This window comes from Aphis gossypii, chromosome 1 (assembly GCF_020184175.1).
Source record: "Aphis gossypii isolate Hap1 chromosome 1, ASM2018417v2, whole genome shotgun sequence".
NCBI classification, from domain to species: domain Eukaryota; kingdom Metazoa; phylum Arthropoda; class Insecta; order Hemiptera; family Aphididae; genus Aphis; species Aphis gossypii.
In genome coordinates this window covers 6,059,090-6,086,733 of record NC_065530.1, presented here as the reverse complement: position 1 = coordinate 6,086,733, position 27,644 = coordinate 6,059,090, and the positions used below count along the sequence as shown (strand labels likewise).

General features: G+C 30.0%; 1 protein-coding gene across 3 annotated transcripts in view; it reads right to left on the bottom strand.

Annotated features, from left to right (window-relative positions):
• Nucleotides 1-3,381: 3,381 nt before the first annotated feature.
• LOC114120263 (chaoptin-like) overlaps nucleotides 3,382-27,644 on the bottom strand; it is a 227,470-nt gene continuing 203,207 nt past the window's right edge. For 2 of the 3 annotated variants that reach the window (XM_027982118.2, XM_027982119.2), the window contains 3 exons: nucleotides 6,672-9,985; nucleotides 6,250-6,584; nucleotides 3,382-6,185 (listed from right to left, as the gene is read on the bottom strand). In XM_027982118.2, coding sequence (XP_027837919.2) covers nucleotides 5,730-6,185; nucleotides 6,250-6,584; nucleotides 6,672-9,933 — 4,053 coding nt within the window. In that variant the 5' untranslated portion in view covers nucleotides 9,934-9,985 and the 3' untranslated portion in view covers nucleotides 3,382-5,729. Of the gene's footprint in view, nucleotides 6,186-6,249; nucleotides 6,585-6,671; nucleotides 9,986-17,378; nucleotides 17,735-27,644 lie in introns of those variants that run through there. The other variant, XM_027982120.2, reaches the window with a different exon arrangement.

The following is a 27,644-nucleotide window of genomic DNA, read 5'->3' as shown; positions in this document are numbered from 1 at the left end:
CAACTAAAAAAATATTTAAAAATCATAGTCACATTATTTTTTATAAGCATTTAAAGATATAATTTTGAAGAAATTCATCAACATTGTATTTATATGCTAATAGAGGAATAGAATCGTTTTCACTCAGGATCGTTTTTCCTATGCAATGTTTTATCATAATTACAATTGAACGCATCTATTATAGTGACCTACTTTCTCCATTTTTATAGTTATTAATATAATATTGTGTACAGTAAAAGTTTTATTTTTTTAAACAATGTATATTATTATGTTTATTATTTAAATTTGTATTGAACAGTTAGGTACATACTACATATTTTATCTGCTGGCACATATCAATCAATCGTAACATTTAAATATGTTGTCTGAGAAATTATTTTAGTATTCATTACTCTATAGTATAGCTTTTTTAGTAGACAAAATTGTGTATACTTACTACTTATGATTTTACTATTTTGTAAATTACATTATTTTTGTTATTTATAGTTGCAGATAATATCAGTATTTTTTAAACCGTCCGTTATTTATCGTCAGAATTATTTCGATTGTATAATGATAAACGTTATTCAATTTAAAATATTACATTCGATAAATAGAAAATATTTACGTTATTATATTTTATCAAATAAATTTATAGCATTATAGCATAAGCTTGCTAACCACACGTCCAATACTCGGTTACGGATAGTGGAATATTATTGTTGTTATAGATTTGAATGCAATGATAAACTGTCGGATTCGAAAAACGATTTGGAGCGGAGCAACCAAACGCGCTAACATTTCTCCTAAAATTTTCACAGTCGTGTAGGTTTTAGTTTCGCTCGAGGAAGTCGAGAAAAACCTCTTCCACTCGAAACTTCAAAGGTATCTACAGAGTATTAAACGTTTTCGATGAACGTATATTATATTGTTTATACGTAGTGTAGGCGCTTTGCGAAACTAACTTATTGTTGGCCGTGTTGTCTAGCAGAATAGTTCTATTATGGTAATAGCCAATAACGCACTCGCCGCTATTGCGTAGGATATAAAAAGCCCAAACACGGAATCGTTTAGCATTTAAAGATCTGTTTAAACCAAATGGCATAATAATATACTGTACGACGTTTGACAGGGTGCTGTACGGGTTGAATCTTGTGACCAACGTATCAGCCTGGTCGTATAATAAAGAAACAAAAAATACGTTTTAACTAATTAATTTTGCGGTAGAAATCTGAAACCGTGCCTACATGAAGTTTAATTGTCGGTGTTTTCACTCCTTTAAACTCTACGAACATTTTAAAATGAAATATTACAACGAAAAAAGTGACACAAGTACCGAGCTTAATATACTAAACGCATTCACCCGTATTATAATGAATTAAGGGGTATTACAGTCACAAAACATTAACTCGACACATCAGCTTGCTGGTAGGAGGCGCACAAACATGTTTTGAGTCGAAACCTTATGAAAATAATAATATTACAATTTTTAATCGGATTGACGTCGTAACCGAGCTATTAACAAAAACGCTACCGGAATTACCTATCATATTTAGTATTCAATGAGCGGCGTACCTAGAATTGTAGGGAACCGTAACGTGAAATCTCTCGGGGGCTTTAAAAATGTGATTATAAATAAAAAAAAATCACCCTACTATTCTAAGTTGAAAAAGTGAAAAATAAACATTGAATTATAATGTTAAGTCGATTAATTGGACATTAGTATAAAATTTAAGTATGCGGACGTGTCGCAGAATATAAATATAATTATGTAAAAAAAAAAAAAAAACCATAAATATATTAACAAAAATTAATTATTACTTAAATTTTACAAAAATTATTATTAAAAACAAAAAAAAAATAATTAAATCAAAATAAAACATAAATAATTTGTCATTTAATTTAAATTTTGCATATGTCAGGGCCTGGGTCACCTATGCCAATAAGCGTATGCCACCCTATCTATACACCACTGATATACATAGATTATTATACCTATAACACGGAACAGGAGGCGCCTGCGTCCGAATATTAAAATATTTCGCCGGGCTCAGTTGGGTGGCGGGCAAGAGCGAAACGATACCACTACGTAAAAAACCCGCACTCCACCCAAATTCGACCCTACATTTTTTTTTTGCGTTTTTCTTTTTCTTTTTCCATTTTCCGTTGTGGCCCGTGATAATTAATTTCGCTCACGTTCGGTTGTATAATATTACTATAATCGGCCGATGGCGATTACACGTGCACGTCCGTTCGTGAGTCGCTCTCGGTCGCGGTACATAATATTGTTATTATTATTATTATTATTATTATTATTCAAACACACGTGCAGCTCGCGGGGCGTATCGTATTATATAAGCGTATACAACAGTAAAATATATGTATTATGCACGTATACAGCGGAGTTTGGGTTTGTTTTGGGGACAGGAGTAGAAAAAAAAATATGACAAAAAAACAATTTGTGTTGTAGGTATATATAACCTACGTGTATATATATATAAACATAAATATATATATTTGCGAGCGCGCGAGTGTGTGTGTGTGTAGCACACGCGCGTCACAAATTGAAATCACCGTCGCCGCACCATCACAACTCGTAAAAACTTTTGATCGTATCTTGCGACGACGGAGGGCGTAAACACGAATAGAAACCCACGAGTATGCAGATATACATCGCATGAAAATTCTTTCGGCATTTTTGCGTTTTTCTCTTGCCATACGCAAAAACATAACAATTTTCATAGCTGTGTTTTAGCTTGTTTGAGTCTCGACCGCACACGAGGCTCATCCGTAGTTTGATAGTGTCAATTAAATCATTATTATAATTATTTATAATATATTAGCTCCTTCAACACAAAGTTTGAATTAGGTTATCTTTAGGTATATTAATGAATTCACCTCTCGAAAGACTTATTTTATGCCTTATGATACGATAGTTTTGATGTTTTCATTTCCTTTCAAGTAATTTATTCATTTTTTACACACATTCATTACACATTTATTTAATATTACAATATTTAAAATATTTTACGCTCGGTAAATTGTTATGTTTTTAAATCTTGATTTATAAGTACACCTACTTATAATGGATTTTATACTGAATTTTCTGAAATTTTGATGAGCTTATAAATTTTTTAACGCATTCAATTTACAGCGAAAATCATAAACATTCTGGTGCTGTATTAATGGATGTTCGGAACAACCATTTATTATTTATATTTTTATTATGTAAAACGACGAAAATCGTCATTAGGTGAATAATAATGATAATTATAATAATAAAAAAAAACGATTTATTCTCAATACACATATTATTATAAATCACGTTTGCATAAAAAAAAAAAAAAATAATAAAACAAAGAATAAATAAATAAAATAAAAATTGAAAACAATAATAATATGTAAGTATTTATAACATAATATTATATTGTTGTAAACAGGTATTATAGGTAGGTATATAGGTTATATGAGTTTAACCCAGTAGTATATCCGTAAACAATATATAACACAATAATATTTTAATCAACAAAAAACAAAACGTACAAATTTCACGATTCGATTTAATCGATTTTCGGTATTTATAATATAAATATAATATTGTGGTATACAATAATATAATGTTGCGTGGCCTTATTACACATCATTTTAATTAATACATTATTATTAACAACACGGTATAACTATCAACATAATATTATATAATATGATGGAGGTACAAACGCGGTTTCTAGGCACCTATAATATGGTTTTACTCATTTGTAAGCTAATTTTCTCAAAATATACACACAAAGCGTCTCATTCGCGACCGGACGACTAAATGTAAACCAAACAAAACAATAAAACGTCGCTCGGTAGGAGAAACGCCGACGGCTTTCGTAAATCGGGTAGTGATGCAATTAAGTCGTTAAACGGTTTTCGGGACAACAAACGATTTTGCGTGCTATAATACGATACTAATAAGTATTTCGTACAGCAACGGGGTTAATTTTGGACAATTTTACCTTTTCTGTACACTCGATTGTTATGACATAATGTATTTGATATTTGAAATGGTGTTCGCACACGGCACAAGAAAAAAAATCATAAACACGTTTTCTTGTTATTTTCAAAATAGTATTTCGCTAACGAGACATAACAATAAATATCGTTTTGAAATGTTATTGTACTTTTTTTTTCTAAAAAAATCAAAAATAAGAAGATTGAATTGAAAAATAACGCGCGTAGGACTTATACATTTATCTGATTCAATTTCGCTATGAGAACCGATTACGTTCAATGTTGATTGCTGTGATTTATAAGTATGGACAAATTGCGACGGACGTTGGTGTTTAATAATTGTATAATATAATATTATATATTTTTTTAAAAAAAATATGATTTTCAAAATACCACGAGTTTTGAGCACACGACAACACAATTTTAAAGGATCTTAAAGGAAAATATTATTGTTTATTTTGGTTTATCGTTGTTTTGTCGTCAATAATTTTGGGTCTGTACCAAATTTTTTATTTACTAGTAAACCAGTAACCAAAATCAAACTAATAATCTAAATTTAAAAAAATTCTAAGACTTGTTATTATTTTATAAATTTCTTTGTAATACATTCAACATGGTTAAAACTTATAGTATTATATTTATTTACGAAAAATAAAGTTGATTTTACTGAAATTTGGACTTAAGCAGATCAATTGATGGTGATTAATTCTACACAATCGGAAGTTAAGAAAAATAAATTGGCAGTTTATTGATGGAAATAATTAACAGATGATCAATATTACGTTCGAAATGATATTCTCGCAGAGATCAAACCACACGGCATAAAGTAAAGGAATGATTTTGTCGGGCATACATTTTTGGTGTAAATCAAGCAATGGATTAGAAATCGCAATCATTTATTAAAGTTTGGGGGCACATGGCGCTTGGAAGGATGAGTGGGTAGCTAAGAGGCCACGGGATGTAAAAGTTTCTTATCTCTGTTTGTATAATAGGAATATGTGTACTATATAGACTTCACTCCCACTGCTCTTGAAAACGGTTTTAATTAATAAACAGCAGTCGACTATCGTATAATAGATTTATCGCAAATAGAAACATTTTCAAACTCGAGTTTCTATTTTGAATCCGAAAATGGTTTACTATAACAATATATTTAGTACACACACGGGAGTACGAATATAATTTCAGTTCCCATATCAACAAAATCGATGAATTTTTGTGTAAAAACGTTTTTAGGTAGAATAAAAACAATATGTTTTACTTAAAAAGAAAACAAAATTGGTCGAGCCTTCATTGCTTATAATAGCTCTTTGTGGTATTAAACTTGTATCACATATACATGAGAAGTGCATACATATACATATCTATAAATTACGTATACGCATGTATTTTAAATTTCGTATACCATTGCTAATTTGAAACTTATGTAACTATTGATGCGATCTAATCGTATTTTGTAATACGGGGTCTATGTATGGATTGAAACAAATTCATCTCATCTAAAAAACAATTACAGTTTCAATAATTATTGTGCTGTAATTTTTGAATCTGTTTGGAAAAAAATATATTTACAAACATTTAACGATTTAACATTGTAATTAATTATTTTGTTAATCTTATAAAAGTACATCATATTATATAGGCATGTTTTTGTTAACAATTAACTATGGGATCAAACATAATATCATGGTATAATTTAATATTAACAATAATATACAAATAATAATAATGAATAGTATTAAACAAAACATCATTCAATGTACAGTAGTAATAGGGCCAATTTGACCTAACGCGGGAGCGGTGACAATTGGGTCGGTGGTATGCAAAGAAAAATGCCTGTACGACAGATACTCTGGAGGAAGTGGCTGTTCTCTTTTCGTGTCTTCTCTTTGTTTTTTTATTTTGAGATACCCAAGTACGGACACCAACACAATAAACACGACACAGCCCAAACAGCTGCCGATTATCAGACCTAATCGCCTCGTCAGTATTGAGCTCTTGCGATGTTCATCGGAGTAATATGCTATGTCGCCTTCTAATGTTTTCACTTCAGTACAGCGGCTACTCTGAGCATCATTCTGCAGATGGTGTGAAATGTTCATCGGTATCCAATTGCCCAGACCCAACACACAAATTAAGTAGCGGGTTTCTGGTTTAAGGTTGTCCAGGAGAGTAGTCTGAGTGTTTTTATCGAGAAATTTGTTCATGATCTACAGAAAAAAAATATGTTGTAAAATTCTATTTAATAATTATTGAAGACTGTAAGTGACTTACATTTGGTATTACTGCGATCGATGAAATGGCTGCTGCAGGATAATCAGGATCTTCGATTGGATAATACGCTACTCTGTAACCGTGTAGTCCTGTGTGATTTCTCCCTTTCCATGACACAAAGATTGAATACGGCTGAATGTCTTGAATGGCGAGTTTGAGTACGACAGGCATGGCACAAAACGCAGGAGGCTCAAGTTCCATGAATTTCCGTCCTTTGAGTTCCGGAGGATGGTTACAGATCAAACCTTTCGTGCTTAGATCGGACATTAACTTTTGATGGTCTCTAATCCATTCCCATAGCTCTTGTTGGTCGCAATCACAGTTTATTGGGTTTTCTGAAAAATAAAAATTCAATAGTTGAAAAATTTGACAATACATTTTTATAAGTGTAAAATAATTTTTAAGCAATTTTTTTTATTTACCCTCTGTTCGCAAACTTTTTATTTGTGTTTCCAACGGCCGAAGAGCATTTATTGGCAAGTTTTTGAAGTTATTTTTACCCAAATCTAACGTTTTAAGTTTTTTCAAAGATCGAAATGCGTCCGGAGAGATAATTGATAGCCAATTTCCGTATAAATGTAGTTCAGCCAAGCTTTCCAAGTTTCGGAACAAACCTTTGCTGATTTTTTCCAGTTGGTTGTATGAAATATCGAGTACTTGCAGTGATATCAAATCCGAAGTAAGGTCTTCGATTTCTTTTAATGAATTCCGTGACAAATTCAACAATCGCAGATGTGATAGTCCCTGTAGTCTTTCTTGGGGTAGATATTCCATACGATTATTACTCAAGTCAAGCGTGTGTAGTTCTTCAAGAACACTAAACGTACCGGGGGATATTTTCGATATTTTATTATCAGACATGTATAAACGATGAAGATTCGTAAATGACAAGAAATCGTTACTTGCTAGCACCGATAAATTCGTTCCACATACGTGGAGTTCTTCTAAGTCAGTGTGCTCTATCATCATGGGTTTTGTTGTTTCGTGTATTTGGCCTAGTGGGTTGTGAGTAAGATTCAAGAACTGGAGATTTTTGGTAAGCTGAGGTACTTTCCTGAAATGATTATTTGACATGTCTAGATGTTCAAGTGACTGAAAAAAATTTAGTGGCAAAGACGATAGTACATTGTTTGACAAGTTCAAATCGGTCAAAAGCGTGAAGTATGAAGATGGAAACCCAGCAAGTATTTGAACTCGATTTTCAGAAATTGAGAGACTTTGAAGGTTCTTCATACGAGTTAGTTTTGTCATATCCAATTCAGTTAACATATTTCTGGCCACAGATAGTTTTTGTAGACTTTCACAGTTCGCTAATGTAGCATAAGGCATAGTATTAAAATCGTTTCCGTCCAAATTTAACATGTTTAAGTTAGTCTGGCTTTTAAATAACTCTATAGGTAAAGTTGTCAGTTTATTGTTGGACAAAGACATCATAGAAACTTCGAGGTTAAATTTGAATGTCGTGGGAAAAATTTGACCTATATTACAGTTGTCTAAATACACGCGTTTTACGTTAGGTAGGTATTTTAAGACAGTTGAATTAAGGCCATCTAGATTGTTGTGAGAAACATCCAATACAGTCAATGTAGGCACGTCCACTTGAAGTAATGCATCGGCAAATAAGTAGTTATGTTTCAGGTAAAGTTCATTAAGAACGTTCAAATTAGAAAATGTTCCGTTATCAATGGTTCTTAATGAGCAATTGTTGAGATATAAATTTTGAATGGGTAAATCTTTTTGAAACATGTACTTATGCAATTTCGTGATTGGATTGTTGGACAAGTTAAGAACCGTCAATTTTTTTAGTGCCGCAAATGAATTTGCGTCTATTCGAGATATACGATTATCCGTAAGGTGCAATTCATTCAGCCCTCTGAGTTCAGCGAATGTTTTAGAAGTAATTTCTTCCAACAGATTAAAACTAAGATCCAGAAACACTAATGCTTGCATCGATTCAAATGTTCCAAGTTCGATATTCTCGATTGAATTATTGTTCAAGTAAATCCTTTGTACTTGATATAAGTCAGCAAACAGGGATTTATCTAATTTGGTTAGTTTGTTGTGACTAAGCCACATAACTTTTAGATTGGATTGACCATTAAGTGACTTATTTAAGCTTGCCAACACGTTGGAATCTATTTGTATGGACACTAATGATGGTGCGTCATGTAGGAATACGTCACCTAAATGAGTGAGGACGTTGTTTTGGAGATTAATATGTTGTAGACTTTTGAGCGTTTTAAATGCTCCAGGTTCAACTTCCATTATTGCGTTGTTTTGCAAATGCAGCTCCAACAAATCGGGTAACGTTTCGAATTGCGTTCGTAATATTTTAGTTAGTTTGTTATTTTGTAATCTGAGTTCTTTGAGTCGATAGTTGTTTCGGAAAGCACCATTTTCGATTTTAGCAATGTGATTGTTATCCAAGCTCAATGATGTAAGTTTGCTGCAAGAAGAAAAAACATTGGCATCTATGGCTTCTATATAATTGTCACTTAAATACAATTGCATTAGTTCGGGAGAACTTGAAAAAGCACCAGATTCGATTATTCTGATAGCGTTTTGCTGAATGTATATCACTGATAACTTTGGAGAATTGGAAAATGAGTCACCTGAGATCTCTAGTATATTGTTTTCAGAAAGAAATAGTTCTCTAAGTTCAGGAAGATTAGCAAACAAACCGCTAATATAATGAATATGATTATGGCTCAAGTCTATTGTCCGTAGGTGAATGTTATACTTGAACGTACTAAAATCCATGAACACTATTTTGTTGCGACTTATATCGATAGATTCAAGTTCAATTAGAGTGCTAAAACCTCTTTTATGTATGCTTTCAACTGAATTGTAGTAAAGAGACAGCATCTTGAGCTTAGGAAATAAACGGAATGCATCCTCAGGAACTGATTCGAAGTTATTAGAGCTCAGGTCTAGCTGTACTAGACTTTTCATATACGAATAGCGGTCGTCGTGAATCGACGCTATTTCGTTCCATGCGATTCTTAAGGACATAAGACGCTCTAACCGTCTTACGGCGGATGTCGGAAACGTTTTTATCTTATTATCAGACAGATCAAGCTCGGTGAGACTAGTTTCTAGACCAGCGAATGAGTACTCTGATATTTTAAGTATTGAATTACCCTTGAGGTTGATTTTAATTAATTGCAATCCAGAGAACGCATAACTACCCAATTCGGCGATATCGTTGGATTCGATATCAATTGTCTTCAATGCAGTCAAACTTGTGAACGTTTTTTGCGGTATTTCCCGGAGTTTACCTGATACCATTGCAAAAGTCTCTAAACTTTTAATGTTGTTCAACCCATCTTCTGGGATCACCGACAGGTTAGAGTGGGATATTTGTAGCTGTCGGAGCTTGGTGTTTGGAGGAAATAGGTCTGCCGACAAGGAAAAGACTGTAGGTTCCAAGTCGTAGATGCTCAGTGACTGAATCAAACCTCCGGCTACAGAGGACAGTGCATCGCGCACACCCCTTCCAGTGGCTCCGGGACATTCGAGAAAAATTCCGTCCTCAAAGTCGTAACAGGAACACGACTGATCAGAAACCTGAGTCGGACACGTTGTAATTATAGTTGGTGTCGTTGATTGACCACCAATGGAATGTGCATGGAACCAGAGGAATATGCATATCCACAGTAACGGCCACCAGTCATTGGATCTCATCTCATCGCCATGTCAGTAAGAACGGTCTTATTGCAGCTTGTGCGTAGTTTTTCTGAAACATAAGAAATGGTATCATTAGTATTGTTTTTTACAATCTAAACTTTATTTAAACAGTTAAATTTTGAAATAAACTCCATCAATTTTAGTTCAATACTTTTAATGGTTAAGTACAAGATATACAATTTTACTCTAACCTATAAAATACTTTGTAGAGTGTTGCTCTATTTGTAGTTGTATATATCTTTAAAGAATGATTACACTATTTTAAATTATTATATAAAATTCAAATTATTTTTTTACATTTTTATAATATTTCATATTTGAAATATAATTTTTAGTTTGATGACATTGGAACACGGTATATTATATATTTGCTGTTTAAATTAATGTTATTATTAACTCAATTGTAATATGCCACGCTGATGATAATCAGCATTCGTTTATCTCTAAATCAAAAAATCGATGGATTTATTCTATAGAATTGTAGTATTTTTTATATATTGTATATTTTTCTTATTTTTATTCAAATATAATTTGTCTATATACACAAATATTTATTAACAGTCGAGTTTTGAATACATATGTTATATATTTTATTAAATTATATTACACATGAAATTCAAATATATATATTTATGTTATTATATAATTTAAAAAAAAAAGAATTTCACTTAATGATATTCTAATAGGTACGAATATTCATATAAATTATACTATAGTTATTATTAATTAATTTATATTGGAAGTTTTTTTATGCGAAATTATATTTATGTAATTTAAAAGTGATGTTTTTTTATGTATTAAGTAAGACTAGTGATTATTATTATATGTTGATTATATATAGTTATTACTGATAAAATCAAACCACTTACAGCTTACAGGAGGCAGGTAATCAAAATCTGAATAATAAAATTGAAAAAAATTATATATATATATATTTTTTTTAAATAAAACAATAATAAGTTATTGGAATAAGTTATGTTACTATTTGCGAAATATTTATTATTATTAGTGATTTATTATTAGAGTATTTGATTAAAATTACTTATATTTGTATTCAAAAATTTAGAAGAAAACGACAGAGCAGTTAAATTTTGTTAATACTTAATAGTGTATTATTATAATACTTGTTTTAGTATTGTTTAATTTTTTTTTCAAAAACTTCTATTATTAGTAAAATAATTTATATTTTAAATATAAAAACTGCATATTTTGGTTTTCATTGTTTTGGTATAAATGTATGAATATAATCAAAACGTGTGTACACATGAGTTTATTATATTATTTTCTATTCAGTACAAACAAAAAATATCCACTAGAATGCATCAAAGTTAACTTTCTGGTAGCGAATATATGTTCATTTGTATAGTGTAGTCTGGTGTAGAACAAGGACTGCTGCTTGAACGCGAATTTTAATGTAATTTACTCACGCGACCGATACACACTTTCTGCCGCGTCGCAGAAAACCCGAAACAAAGTTTCCAGCGCCGATAAAGGTTAAATAAATGCAAAAAGCGCTGTCTATATATACGTATCTTAAGTTGGGATCAATTTGAATAATGAATCCAAAGTTGTGTGAAACCGAATAAGTGCAAAGCAGTGAACCCGAACCGAGTCTGGGACGACTGCGACTGCTGTGAGGTCGTATATTTATATGTACGAGATTAAACTGACTATCAAATGTCGAAGTTTTAGTGGCGCGACAGGAGGTCTTTGGATTTTTAGCTATTACGCGTCGTTTCGGCGTGCGCACGTACATATTATATTATTTTACGTATCTAAAGCATTTCTCTATTGGCCACTAAATTATATCGGCGGGCGAGTGAGCGAAAAAAATATATAAGAACGAAGGGGGGAAAAATCGTATCGTTTCGCCTTTGCTGAGTTTCTACGTCATCGTCATCGCCGTCCATCTCGCCCAAAGGATAGTGGTTTATTATTGAATTATAGTTTTTCGGTCTTAGTATAAAAACAAAAACAGAAGAACTAAAAAAGGCTTCTGCTTTTCTCGTAAAACCCTTTATGAGAACCCGACCCGCCGCCGACGAACGAACGGGAAACTACATTTTCTACACCGTATTCTCCAGAGGCGAAAACCGATGATTTTCGTGTGACGACGACAGCGGTATGCCCTCGTCAGCTGTGGGTCGCTGTAGCCTATATGTATAATATATATTACGAGTATATATATATTATACATATTTATATATATATATATTACCTGCGGTATAGATGGTTGGGAGCATTTTATATTTCGTACGAAACATTTTGCACCGCATATTTCCATCGCAGATATTATATATCGTGGAACGTACGGTACTTTTATTTTTTTTCTCCACACTCTCTCGAAAGCAGTGAATTTTATTTCGGCATTTTACCATTTGAAAGGAACCGAACGACGTATGAAACTCACACTACTACCACCACCTCATCTATCGAGACGTATATATATATATATATATATATAAAATATATGTACACATTATTTTTTTCACCTCGACGCCGTTGCGTACTACTATTATAGGTATAGCAGCCACCGAGTTTATATTTTCTATGGTGTGTATGATGTATAAATATTAAAACCAGTGAGCGAATTGTGGACGACATTTACTAGACAAACACGACCGAACGGTGTAGGATACACAATATATTATTATAATGTTATATTATATGTATAGGTGAGCGTGTGTATTACGCATAGGCACTATTATTATTTTATACGTCCTCGCACACGCTAGCGCATAGAATTTAAATTAAAAGCCCTTGTAAACAAAATTCAATAAATTTAATAAATTGTTTGGGCGTCAAGGGACGTATGGTCATGACATTATTTACACACGCCTTGCAACCTACGAGTATATAATATGAACGTATACGCAGTATATGATTTGTAATAAAATATGTGCGGCAGGGTCGTCGGCCGGGGCTTGTGTGATGCGTCTATGGTGCGATGTGTATGTTATTATCATGTACGAGCTACCTATTCGTGCGTATCGTTCTTAATAAATTTATCAACAAGCTACAGCCATATTATTTATTATTATAACTGTAATCAAAAATACCACAGCAAAATACAGTATTTTTCAGTTCCGTTAAGAAGAAGCTTCATCCGTACGCGTTATGTCCTTCTTACAAAGAAACATTATAGTAAAAACCGTTTTGTACGGGAAAGCACCACTAAAGCTGTAAAGCCGAGTTAAGCAAGACAAGATGATTTTGGACCGTGTAACATGGTTTTTATTGTTTCGATATCAGAACTATAAAAAAAAGTTATTTATAAGTTTGAAAAACACAAAAATAATGGATTTTGAAACGATAAGAACGAAAAATTTAAAAACGATGTTGTAAAGACAATGTTTTACATTTTTATAAGTGAAAATTGAGTTGTGTAACTTGGACTATAGCCTTAATGGTTCTTATTGTCCTCGTGCAACGGTTTTTACTATGTTGTATGTTTGTAAGACGGAAACAACACATGCGGATAAAGCGTCCTCTTAACGATGATACGATGATCATCAAAAAAATCGATATACAACATCATGCAAATATCGCAACAAAAACTAGGTGGTGCACAATTAAATAGAAAAACACTGTGATTTTCATGTTCTCTCATTCAGCGACCGTTTTTTTATTTTTAAATTATTTATATTTCATAAACTGTTTGTTTTTTTATTTTATCCACTTTTCTATGAAAAATATTTAATTATTGTTTTTTTTACACGTTTCCAGTTCAAAAAATATACACATACATATACATATGCATAATATATATATATACTACCTATTATATAAATGCGTATTCATAAATCAAAATATTGTTTAGTAATATTTCATCCGAAATTGTACGATAGACGGATATTTCAAATCAATTTCCTTTCCGTTGGTATATAGGTATACCAGTAAAAATTCAATTTTTCACGTGTTTTTATATACGTGTTTCTTAGCGCTTGTTTTATTAAAAGAAAAAAATCCCGCAAAACGAAATGAAGAAAAATGAAACACATTTTTAGAAGATGTCATTTTTAAATTAAAATATATTTGCAGGTTTAAATGTTTTTTTTCTACTTATCATTTGCAAACTGTAGTAGATCCAAAAGAATATTTATCAAATATCTGTTGATTTATGGTGGTAGGGAGGTGAGGCGTAAACGCATTTGTGATTTTCGCACAGAAATCTTGACAAATTCAAAACTCAATTACTTCCAACTCGGAAGTACCTACGTCTGCACTCTGCACTGTAGTAATTAAAATAATAATAATGATTTCTCTAAAACTGTCTCAAAGACGGTGTACAAGTCCACTAATTATTTTCTCTGTAAAAATCTCAATAGGCTTCGTTTTAATCAACTAAAAGTTTTTCCTGTCTATCCACGTGCGCTTTCATCGTTACACGCGTATATTATTGCAAATGCATATTTACCATACACAGCTTTTTTTTTATACAATTATATTCGTTATATTTTCTGCATTTTGCGGTGTAATCGTAATAAAGATGATATTTTATTTAATAGATAAAAGAACGGGATTGTACGTCCGGAGCAGGGAACGGTATATGTTTGCATGCGACGTAGTAGTACCTACGTCCGTAGCAGTGAAAAGGTTAATAATAAACTCGTGGTTTATATTCGCTTTGGTGTAAGTAAATTTTTAGTACTTACATAATATATTTTGTAATAATAAACGTCTATGACGGTTGGCATTGCACGCTACTAATACGGCAAGGGTGAGCGTAACTACGCGTAAGTAATCAAGTACGTAATACACGTGATATTTCTTTTATTGGGTCAACTCTAATACTATATAGGTATAGTAACACTGTCGATTATATTGTTATTACTCAATTATATAATAGGTGCATGATATAAAAACGACGATTTTGCAGATTATAGTTATCGCGAGTGTTATTATTACGTTTTTGCCGTCTGGGAACGCAGGGATAATAAAAAGGCGTCGCGTTGTTGCGAGTTTGGTCGCGTGCGGTCTAATAATAATAACGTCGTAATAATAAATTATGTATATATACTGTACAAAGGACATCTGTGGCATCGTCTCGCCGGCGAAAAATATCGTCGGAAACTCGCAGTTATTCGGGGACCGGACCAGCCATCACGGACTATAATAACGATAATATATATATATATATATATACATAATTATTATCGCCTTTATGCGCCGACGAATTTGTGACGACGATATAATATAGTATTGTTGTGTATAAATAATGCATAGCATACGTTTGCACTAAATATCCGAAACGAAAAGTAGGCGCCGCTACGACAACGGAGATATCGTACAAATATTACATATTGCGTATAAAGTATAAACATACGATACTCGTACATAATGTCGTGTAACCAAAAAAATTATTTATACGAATAAAAGGCTCTGTAAAATTAACGTTTTATTTTATTTTATTTTTTTTTTTACTCGTATTTTAGTAATAATTCAATTTAACGAGTCAATAATTACATTTTGTCTATTTTTTTTTCTCTTGACTTCATAAAGGAGCGGTGTGTGTGTGTTTGAAATGTACAAATAAATATTATTATAATATATAAATTTATTTGATTAAAAGTTATTGATTTAAACGTTCAATAAAAGTAACTAGAGTTACATAGAGCCACCTGTTTATTTCGAGCCAAAAATAATATTGTGTACAGAAAGAAATATCAAACGAATGCCCGACCAAAAATTATACAGCTACCATTTATTGCTCATGAAAATGGACCCGCTGACTGACTATTTTCCGGTCGACCGACGAAAATGCTTTTCTCCACGAAGGTCGATCGGAAATCGTTAACACGTCTACGTTTATGCACGATACTCGATCGTGTGTCTGCAATAGGAAACTGAATATCGCAGTAATATTATACAAATACATTATGTAAAACCGAGTAAGGTGAAGGTAGTGAAAATGACGTAGTTGTTCTTATTCCACGGGTTTTATTATTAAACAATCGTGTACATTCATATAAGTAGAAAACGACAAGTCAAAAATCGAAACAACACCTGTTATCAAATTATCAAAACGCTAACTGACAATAGGCACCATATTCAAGGTACGATCCTGTTAAGTTATTTCGCATTCGCTAGTATCTCATTGTGCACGCCGTCGTCGCGCATTGGTTTATTTGTCGAGATGACCGCGGCGTGGATCGATCGTCGTCGAATAGGTTAGGTTACCAGCTACTATAATAAATGAATCTTTGGAAAGGTTTTCGTTGCGATGGTACCGTTTTAATTGCTGATACTCTGTACAACGACAACAACAATAATAATTTAGACGATTATAATTGTTATAGTAATTTCATAAATTCCCATGTTATTTTCTAACCATCCTTATGTTCGGTATTTCTAGACATAATGTTTTGCGGTCACGAATTTAAATTATTTACGAGTATCTAAATAATTTGTTTTTAAAAACTATATAATTACTTTAATATTATCGTATTTTTAACAAATTTTAATACACGACATTCGTTAATGTTAATATTTATTGATTTTTGATATCGTCAAACGTGGAAGCATTAATTTAATTATATTCAATAATGTACTTAGATCTTAATGAACGCAAATTTATAATTAATATTTTTATGATGTAAATATTGTTAACACACATAATTTATTGTATTATTACTATTGCACATAATTAATAATAATTTTGAACTCACCATAACATAACGTACGTTAACGACCATTGATAATATTTGTTAAGTTTCAGTCAATAAATTTATAAAGATTATAAAAGTTGTAACATTATTATCAAATACTTAAAGACGGTCAATTTAAATGAAAAAATTCACTCACGAACAAATTTACAAGGTTTCAAATTTCAAAACATATTATTTGACACTTTTCATGCTATAGAAAATAAATGTTTATATAAATATAGCGTTAAAAGTTTACTGTTTAAGTAAAAATCATTTTTTAAATTTAATCTTTAGGTACCACCCAAGTTATTTGACAAATATTCGTTTAGATGGTAGAATAAACAAAATTATACTAACGAACCTCAGTTCATGTCTGTAAGTTGTGACCCTTACAATAAATTATGTTTACATGATAAACATTATAATACAATAATAATAATAATAATAATAGAAAAAATAATAAATATTTTTAAATTAATTCGAATAAATATTTTAACAAGACATCTCGAAAGTAATTTATTTATGTTGCAAACGTAATTGTTTACAAAATCGGTTTTTGATTTCAAAAAACCAATGCAATATTTGTATTCATTAATATAAGAATACTAATTATTATTTTTTAGTGATTAATAAATAAAAATATATAGAGTATTTTTTAAATAAAAGTAAATTTGAATTTAAATTGTGTTTTATGTATAAGAATATCCAAAAATTTTATTTAGTTAGTGTAAACATAATAATGTATATAAAATATGAATAAATATTTTTTTGTTTTAAATATGTTTAAGTACTTACGTTGTAAGATGGAACTTTTTCGTTTGATGGTAATTTTTAATCAACATTAAGGACTAGGTTGTGAAATAAAAATATTTCAAGAGCACTAAATAAAATTATATTGTGTATGATGCGTATATTATTCAATAATTTAATCGCTATTAACTATTGCGATAAATAAATTATATCGTAATCATAAATTTTATGATTTGAAAATTACGAGGTTTAATTAAATATTGAGGTTACATTCATTTGTACATAATATATAACATACACCAGTATTGAAATGACGCAAATGTCAAAGTTAAAAAAGACATAAAATAAATATCATGATTTCTAAGAAAAACAAATAGTAAAACAAGTTATCTTGGTTATGCGAATATTACCGAGGCAAAGACTAAGCGGTTTGAACGTCATGAATCAACTACGAAGGCGTCTCGACTGTCGGTGTATAGACATTGACTATTAACGTGCCCTTTCGATTGGTCGGTTAGCAGCCAGTTGAATAAACTCCATCATTTATCACTGGTTGATCGCGCGTACATCTTTAGACCACTCAATTTAACACCTATCACATACACTGTAGCGCATCGACCGTGATCGGACGTGGAAACATTACAAACCACGAATTCTAATAAAAACACAATAATAATATCGTTGAATTGCATTTACCTACTACTACTTGATGTAAGTATACGTAACGTACAAAGAAGACGATAAAAGGCGCGTGGTTTATACCTAATGTATACTAAAGGATAAGGCTGAATCGTAGCTGGGACAGAAAAAAGGTAGGTATAATGTTCGAATTTCACTCGTTCCGACCCACTGGAAAAATGATTTGTATTTATAATACTTAAAGTGTATTGTTTTTTCTGTAATAACATTACATAATATGGTTTTAGTTCAAAAATAATAACATAAAAATGAGTTCTTTTTTCGAAAACTAATAAATAGCTACAAATGTATAGTTACCATTTAAAAATAGTAATAGGTATAAAGTTATGTTGATTTTGAAAAAAAAATAATAAATATTCGTCATTAAAATACTAACTACGTAGTAAAAATTAACAAACCATAAAATAAAAATATGTAGGTATTTACGTAGGTTTACTTTTGAATTATTTACGTCGTATGAATAGATCGACAGTAATTCAATAATTTTGATTTGAGTAATTAGTGCAGTTTGAGAAGACCTACGATGAAAATAATTCGAATTCTGTAGACATATATTATTATATCGTACATATTATACGGTCATAATTATAAAATCATTGAGAAAGTCAGTTTTGAACAATAATCTTGTGGATTGATAATTTCTATAATAACTAATAGTTGATCACTACATTCGTATTTTTAAACGATAAGATGAATGTATACGCAAGAACATTCACGTAGTTTGATATAATATATTATTATAATAATTATTTATATGATCGTCATCACCCTAATCAACATAATTATTTTTTAATATTATTAATTATATACATAAATAGTAAATAAATATATATATATATATTGTTATTGTTGGTTAGCACCGTGTTGTTTACTTATGAGTTATGACTGTTCATTTGTTTTTCATGACAAGCAGGCGTGCATAGGCAAGTTTTGTGTTTTCCTCGCCCAAAGCTTTCAAATCAAAACTGACAGATTAATTAATCCAAACACAGTGACCATCCCCGTTTTTGTGTGTATTGCACGCCATAAAATAACTTTTTATTAATATATAAAAGAGAAACCGCCCGAATTTTACCAACGACAACAACTTAATACCTACTGTGTACACAATATTACTATTTACTAGGTACGTTATTATTGATTATTATACATTAAGTTATTACTATTGAAATACGACTAATAGTATTGTTATTAGATATAATTAAAAAAACGAATAATAATGTTATGAACATTTTAGATGTTAAACGAAGCAATGAATGTGTTGGTTTTATAAAAATGTGTTTTAAGCCACCTAAATAAACATTTGAAATTGTAGATGACATAGGTACTAGGTCTTAGAAAACAAAATATCAACACGAATCTAAAGAAAATCAAAAATTTTAAATTTAAATTCTCATTTTAAGTGCCTATACAGAAATATACAAAAAAATGACAATTTTTTTAATATTTAATTTTAACGAAATTTCTTAAAACTAAAACATAAATTAAAATATTTCTACATAACTGTAGAAACTCAAAAATATTTCACTACTATATTAAATTATTGATAGTGTCACGATTTGTGTCTGTAATTTAATAATAATAAAATATTAAGAATAGAAATCCATTAATTTAAAAAACTGTTTAGTTATTTTAATTTCCTTTGCAACGACATAATATATTATTATCTCTGTGAAACTACATTTTCACAACTATTCATATAATAAATTTATATAATTATCACGCAATTCTGCTTATCACACAGGACATTGGTTTTGAATGCATAAATATACAGTTTTTTTAATATAGCACATAAAATATGTTACGTTACTAAAAAAAAAAATTGAAAAGTGCATGTACCGAAGACCAGATGATAGTCGTTGTTTGAACCGATATCATGATAACAAATTAACATTTTAGAAACGTTATAATAAAATTATAGATTACTATCATAAAAATATTAATTTAAAGAGATATCCCAAAATGTGTCTGTGTAAAAAAAACTAAATCAAACAATTTTAAAACCATCAAGAAACAGATATCAGTATAGGTAGGAAATAGGTACTTAAAATGAAAATGACAACTAATTAAATGGAAATGGCAAAATTTAGATACGAAGCCGTCGTATTTAGAAAAGCAAAAAAAAAAATTACTTTAAATCAACGTAAAATATGATTAAGAATATTTTATTAATTGGTCGTTAAAATACAATTCAAGTAAAATTGTTGTTTATTAATAGTTTTAAGTCCTGAGTTTTAATTGAGAATGTATATGTATATAAATAGAGAATGTACAATAGTATTTATTTTGCGGTCGTTATTGAATGCAGATATTTCGGACGCATTATTTATCACTTGAAATATTACAGCAATTTTTTTACAAGGTATCCGTGATTTTGTTTAATTGAATTTATTTGTAATATATACACTTAAATATACCTCAATAATAAATGTATTTTGTAATTGACAGAAAGAAAAAATAAAATTCACTCTATCCACACGATTTGCGGTTCTCTTCAATGTTGTGTATTTTAATGTATACGACTATACGAGTAAACTGTTGGAAAAAAAATATTTATATACACACGATTGCATAACTATTTATAGTGAAACGAACAAGCAAATCCTAAAATACTTCCAAACCCCCCTTTATCTTTTCTCGAAAAACAGAAAAAAACTTCTAACTCCATGGAAGGTTATACAGTTTAAATAAATAAATTATTAAAATTGTTAAGAGGCTTAGTTCCTCTCTCCCATCACAATTTATCATATTTGTACTAATGCTCGCATGATAAAATACGATATCGTTTGTAACGCCTTATATTTAGATATTTGGTTGGATTTATTTTTATTGATTTTATATCAAAGGTAAAATAAAATGTAATGATTTTGTGAACATATACCATCAATAGTTATTAATATAATTGGATTTTATAGTATGCATTTGTAATTAGAAAAAAATGCACTTAGAGCCGCATCATTTTGAATCGTAATTATTAACGATAATTAATAATATCAAATAATACCCTGTGTTATAACGAATAAGCTACCACGAGCTCCACGCAAAACCAAAAAGTCCTATTTTGGCAGGTAAGACGTCTAGCTGATGTCGGACATAATCATGATAATATATAGTAATATACCAAATCAAATTATGTTATTCCAACGTCGACGCGATGGTAATTGCCGTCGCGTCTTCGGTAGCGTATATCGCATAATATAACGCCAAATAAACATATATTATACAGGGCCCAGCGCCGGATAGAGAAGGTATCGGCCCACCGAGTTTTAAAATTTTAACCAGCCCTAAAAATGTTAGCGGCCCATTTTTCAATAATATAAAGTCATTAATTCATATTTATATACATTTTTGAGCTGTTAAGAGTAATACAGAGTTTGGGGTATTCAAATATTTTCGATTATATATTACTAAGTCGGTCTAAATTTTAAGTGGCCCACCGAGTTTAACTCGGTAACTCGCCGGGTCTATCCGGGCCTGACAGGGCCTATCACGTTTTCTAATTTCCTCGTGTCATAGCTAGACGAGAAAACATCGTACCTATAAAATAGGTCATCCTGTAATAATAATAACAATAATAAATATGCACCGCGTCGAGCGCTGGACCCGGTGGCGATCGAGTTTCGGTCCCGTGGGTGAGTGCCGTCCTTGTGCTCGGCTGATATATATGTATATAATAATAATTAATATTTAAATATATACACTAAAACGATTTAGGTACGCCAAGTCTTGAATGACCCGAGGGCGGACCGTATATCTTCGGACCCGACTTCGCGTGTTATAGAGGTAGGTACTAATATATCATTGCGTATAATGCCATAGCGTTAAGTGACACATTTTTAGCACGTATCGAATTATTCGATAACCACATACTGCATCACGCAGATATTGTATTATTATGCGCATTACGATTTATGACTTCGATTCCGTTCTATCAGACGGTCATCGGAACATAGCATGACATTCTGGGACAGCGTCACGTACGAATTAATACCGTACCACGTATTTCTGCAGTCGTTCACGGTTGTCTAATTAATGTGATCGAAAAAAAAAAAGTTTAGAGTCGAAATCGACGATCCTTTTTATTCTTAATTACCAGAGCACCCTCTGTCTACAATCGTGATATTATACTATCGTTATTTAATTCAATTTTATTTTTTGCGATTCAATCTGTTATTGGGGTTTTTTGTACTCTAAAAATATGAACGATATTCTACTATATAATACGTATAATTAGTGGGATATAACACGATTGAATATCGCGTATTTATCGGCGAACGAAATCGAACGCATTTTAAAGCAAACGACACCGTACGTTTTTTACCTTAGATTTTAGTATAACGTTACCAGATTTCCATAAGGTTAGGTTAGGTTTTAACTTGGTACTACAACATAGCGTTTAACGTTGTATAAACCACCAAATATCTCTTAGTTGACAAAATTAGTAATCTTTATTTTTATCAAACATATTACGACTGAGATTAAGATGTATCGAGTTTCGTTTTTAGTGTACCAACTTTATTCAGTATATTTTATACACGCTATATTTATTACCTAGCTATAGCAGTAACATTTATAACATATATAACGGCAATAAAATCATTATACATCAGATAAGTATTTAGTACATAGTATGTATTATAATTAAGATATCATATTATCTTTATTATCGCAATTGTATACGTTTAAAATGTACCTATATAGTCGGGTTTTCAAGTACAACCGATGAATCGTAGAGCTTTCATGGGACGTATAATGTTCATGCTATATAGTCCACACCCTTTTATACATTTGCCTGTATCGGTTATTAAGAAAGAACAAGAAAATATCCACACAAAAATAAGGTCAACGTCTCAAGGACGTTCCAATCAAATGACTAAGGTAACACACAACGTTATTTAGATCAAACAATTAATGTTAAAAAATAAGATACCTACACAAAAATATAATACAATATTTGTAATGAGTACCAAGGTATCAATTTTGAAGAAGTAACAACATTTATTAAATATTAACTAATTAACTTCAATAGTAAATTAATTTTTGTAATGAACTCTTTTGGCTGAAAATATTATTATTTAAAGAAGAAATTAAACAAATTGACAAATAATAGGTTTCGTATTTTACTTATAAAAATGGCATTATTGTATACGAAGTCATACGCGATTGTGTTGTGTTTAAAGTCGTTTTGACAGCCTATTATTTATTAAAAATTGAACGGAATCGTATTTCCAAAAAAGTAAATCGTGCTTTACTGGTATAATGGAACTGTCGTTCAACTATTTTTTTTTTATGTATGGAACTATTGTGATTTTACAGCGGATTCACAAAACGTAATCTTCTACTCACAAAAAAATCACAGTAATACTAAACAGTCATAAACCATAGACTTGACTACTATTACGACTTACGAGCTAGATAATAATAATAATAATAATATTATATAAATTATATGTGTAAATTATATGCACAAATACCTAGATGGCAATTTAATTTAATATTAAAGAGGCGGGCAGTTTTCCAGAGTAAGCTTTAAATATAAAACCAATTCACAAAACTACCCCTTTAGGATATTTTAAATATTTGTATTTCTTTAGTCATTAAAATTACTATTAGATCGTTTCCAATAAACATTAATGTATAATAAAATACACAAATACATAATGATACCTATAGAATACGGATGATAGTAATCAAACTTAAAATAACATCATGAAATATAATTTACTTTTTAATTATCAATCTTTGATAAAATAAAATATTTCTATTTCCGAGACGAGACTTACTGGAGATAAAAACTATTGACTTCATAAATATAACCCAATTTATAATTAATTACAAATAACAAGCCGTTCCAATGTAACATGTTATAAAATAATAATTACCCTTCAAACCTGAAAATAATATACACATATATTTTTAGTAAGGGCGCTTAGGAATCATTTTAGAGGCCTTAGAAACCCTCGTAAGCCACCCTTCTCATCATCATCACCTTTGTATACGCGTATCGCTTAATCGACTGTAAACTAATAACAATAATGTACATATTGCCCGCTGATGCATTCATCGTAAGTTGGTTGCACGGTCAAAATGCCTATTTTACATACTAAATTGCGTCCACCGCACATACTATCGTTCGACGATAAAAATCAATCAAACTTCCATGACTAGTATTTTAACGTAATATTATACAAGAGTACCTACTTACATACGATATAGTTATTATCATAAGGCGGTAGTTGAACTTCCGATACGATAAAAGTCGTTTTTATTAGTTCTTAAAATTTTATATTTCGTTCGTTATAAATTTAATAATAAATTAAGATTACGTCAGATAGAGCTAAAAACAAACAAAAAATATACATATTACGACTTTGCATAATTTTGGACCTATATGAACATACATATAGTATTATATACATATATATCTTCCGATTCAAAACACCATTACTGTTAAATTTATTACTTTTCGTCAAGTTATACATAATTAAACTATACATGATTTGAGACTATATGGATGTATCGTCGGTTCCGGTTTGAGAAAAAAAATATTATAAATAATTCATATATTCTATTTGAATTTTTGAATTTATTTTAAATAAAAAATTGGATATTGTGTAATAATTTGAAAATCGTTTCCTGTAGATTCATTTGAAAACATTTTTACTGTTTTGCTAAAATCTTAAATACATTATATAAAGTACTCGAAACAAGTTTCATTTATTTTTATAGTAAATATTTGTATACGAATAAATCACAATAATCATTAATATTATTATAATTTTTATTATTATTATTTTAGCATTCAATATCACAATACTTATATAGTGGTTTTCTAAAACACAATAAACAAGCATACTATAATACTCGTATACAACAAATACCAAGTATAGAAATAATGAAATTAGAAATTAATAATAATGAAAATATATTAGATACCTATTTAACGTGATACTAAATTGTTTTTTTTCTTAATTTTTAACTAATTTATATAAATACGTTTATCATAAAATAATATTTTGATGATTAAAATAGTGGCTTAACTTGATCCAGATTGTACTTTAATCAGGTAAAGCTTAAAAATGTCTATTACTTATTTTTATAATCTTGTAAAACAAACAAAAACTTAACGACATATTTACACAAATTGATTTTTTTAGCTATAGGTACTATACATTTTTATCGAATGTTTATTTTTTATTCATGATTAAATTTTCAAAATATTTTTTCTATTATTGAGCTAATTATAGGCATAATCAATTAAACATTTTTTTTTCTATAATTGTCCATAAAAATTATTCACTGGATTAAAATTATTGAAAATTAAATAAAATACCCCATAAAAGTTATTTTTATGTCTGTATAAAAATATTCAAAATACTTAGATACAGTTTTTTTTTATGCATTTGAAATTGAAATCTATTTGGTAGTTAAAAAATCACAAAAACTTTTTTTTGGCATGATATTATGTCTTATGGCTGGTAGGTTAATCTGAAAAAATTATGCTTAACACCGAAAATGTTTAAAATACGCTATAAACGAATCTGTTGCTTATGCGTTAAGATTATATATTATGTGATAGCAGCCACAAGACATATTCATGTACCGATGTATTTGTATGTAGTGTGGATACTCTTTCATTTTATTTTAAATCTTAATTTTGAAAATTTAATACAAGTTTTGATATTTATAATAGTTCATTCTGATACTATAAAATCTGAAAAATGTATAATAATAATTTTTTTATAGACATTTTATGTTCTAATTTGGACGAATTTATTATTTAAATGATAAATATTAGTATGTTAATTATTTTGTTATATTTGAAAAAAAAATTATTCATGAAAACTTAAACTTTTAAGTTTTAATTTTTATTATTATGAATTTTAATATTATTGAACTCAAAGTTAACATACTTATAATAGTGATTTATTTGGCACTAAATGTATAGTAAAACGGTAATCATTTATACCTAATCCAACGTTTTTCATATTATATTTAGTATAATGCGGCTATTTAGTACAGTTTTTATGATTTTATTTTTCATTTAATGAAATAATTTTAAAATTGTTATAATTGTTATATTATGGGCATTTGTTATTGGAATAAAATTTATTAACTTAGAATATTTAAATAAAATAACTATTTGACGACATTCTTAATTTTTGAAAAACATTATTCGTAATTAAGTAACATACTGACAGTTTCAAAATCCTTACTCACCGCCTTTTAGTTGACTGCATGTAGATATAAATAATAAATATCGACCAACTGTCGGGTTATCATAAAGCTTTTGTGTATTAACTGTGAAATAATAATAGTATACATACTGCTTAAGCAAGTTAAGGGAACATTCTACAAGTGGCCAGGGAACTTCTCACCCTAAAACTTTCTACATTCAAATATTTGACTCATAAATACCTGATGTGCATTGGAGCACCATAGCACGCACCCCGTGTATCGAACAATAGTCAGAATAGTCAGAATTTAATATGAACTAATAAAACATAGCCGTACTTAGTAAAAACAACATGCAAATTGCATTAAATACAAATAACTTTAATTAATTAAGCAAAATACGATGGGTTTAAATTTAATGAAAACATCTGTGTGATGATGATTTCAAAGAAATTTAAATAGATATATTAAAAGCCAAATGTCGACGCAATAGTCGATACGACATTAGTAATATATATTAAATCTAGAAAATAGTAGTTAAAGTGGGTCAAAGAACCAATCGACCGATGATTCAGTGTAGGGATGTCACAAACGATTTATATAGTTTACAAAGTAGTGAAAAAAATATATGACGGTTTTTTGTACGACGTGCGACGCAGTTATGTCTGTTCACGAGTTGTATGTGCATAACTTTGCTAAGAATGCTGATCGTTAAAAAATCTCGATGAGCGATACAAAGTTGTGAACAGGAAATGCTAAGTGCTTCCGCAAGTCCGCGCGACATGTTTTAAAGAGCGTATTTAGAAATTCGTCAACGGGAGAGAACATAATATATTCATGGTCGACAACACACACACACACAACCCGAGAAAACAAATTAAACAACCAATGTCATGATAATTATCACTATCACGTATAGTATCGTATAGGTGTTCTGTTTGCTTGTAATTTTTTTTTTTTCCAAATAATATACTGTTATTATAAACATTATTCTATAGCGCGGATCCTGCAGTGGTTTTTGCACTATAATGTACTCACTAAATATTTTTCATGAATTCTAAAAAAAATTTGGAATAAACAGGGAACTAATTTACTAGGAATAGGTCACAGAATGACTATAGCAAGGTTTAAGTATCGTTTGAGTGTAAGCTTGACTAAGGAATCATGGCTGCTGGAAATACTATATAACGCATCATATGGTTTTATCGGAACACTTTATCAACTTATTCGATTATTTGATTTTTATTTTTCAAACGTATAGTATATAAAAATATAATATTCTATTAAATTGACCACCAATAAAACAAAAAATACCCATGGCACTCGACGATTTAATATACTTTCAAAACAATTGTTGAAATTTAATTGAGTGGATCCGAATGATTTTTTTTTTTAATATTTTACGATGAAGCCATGCCTACTCGATACTATGTTCGC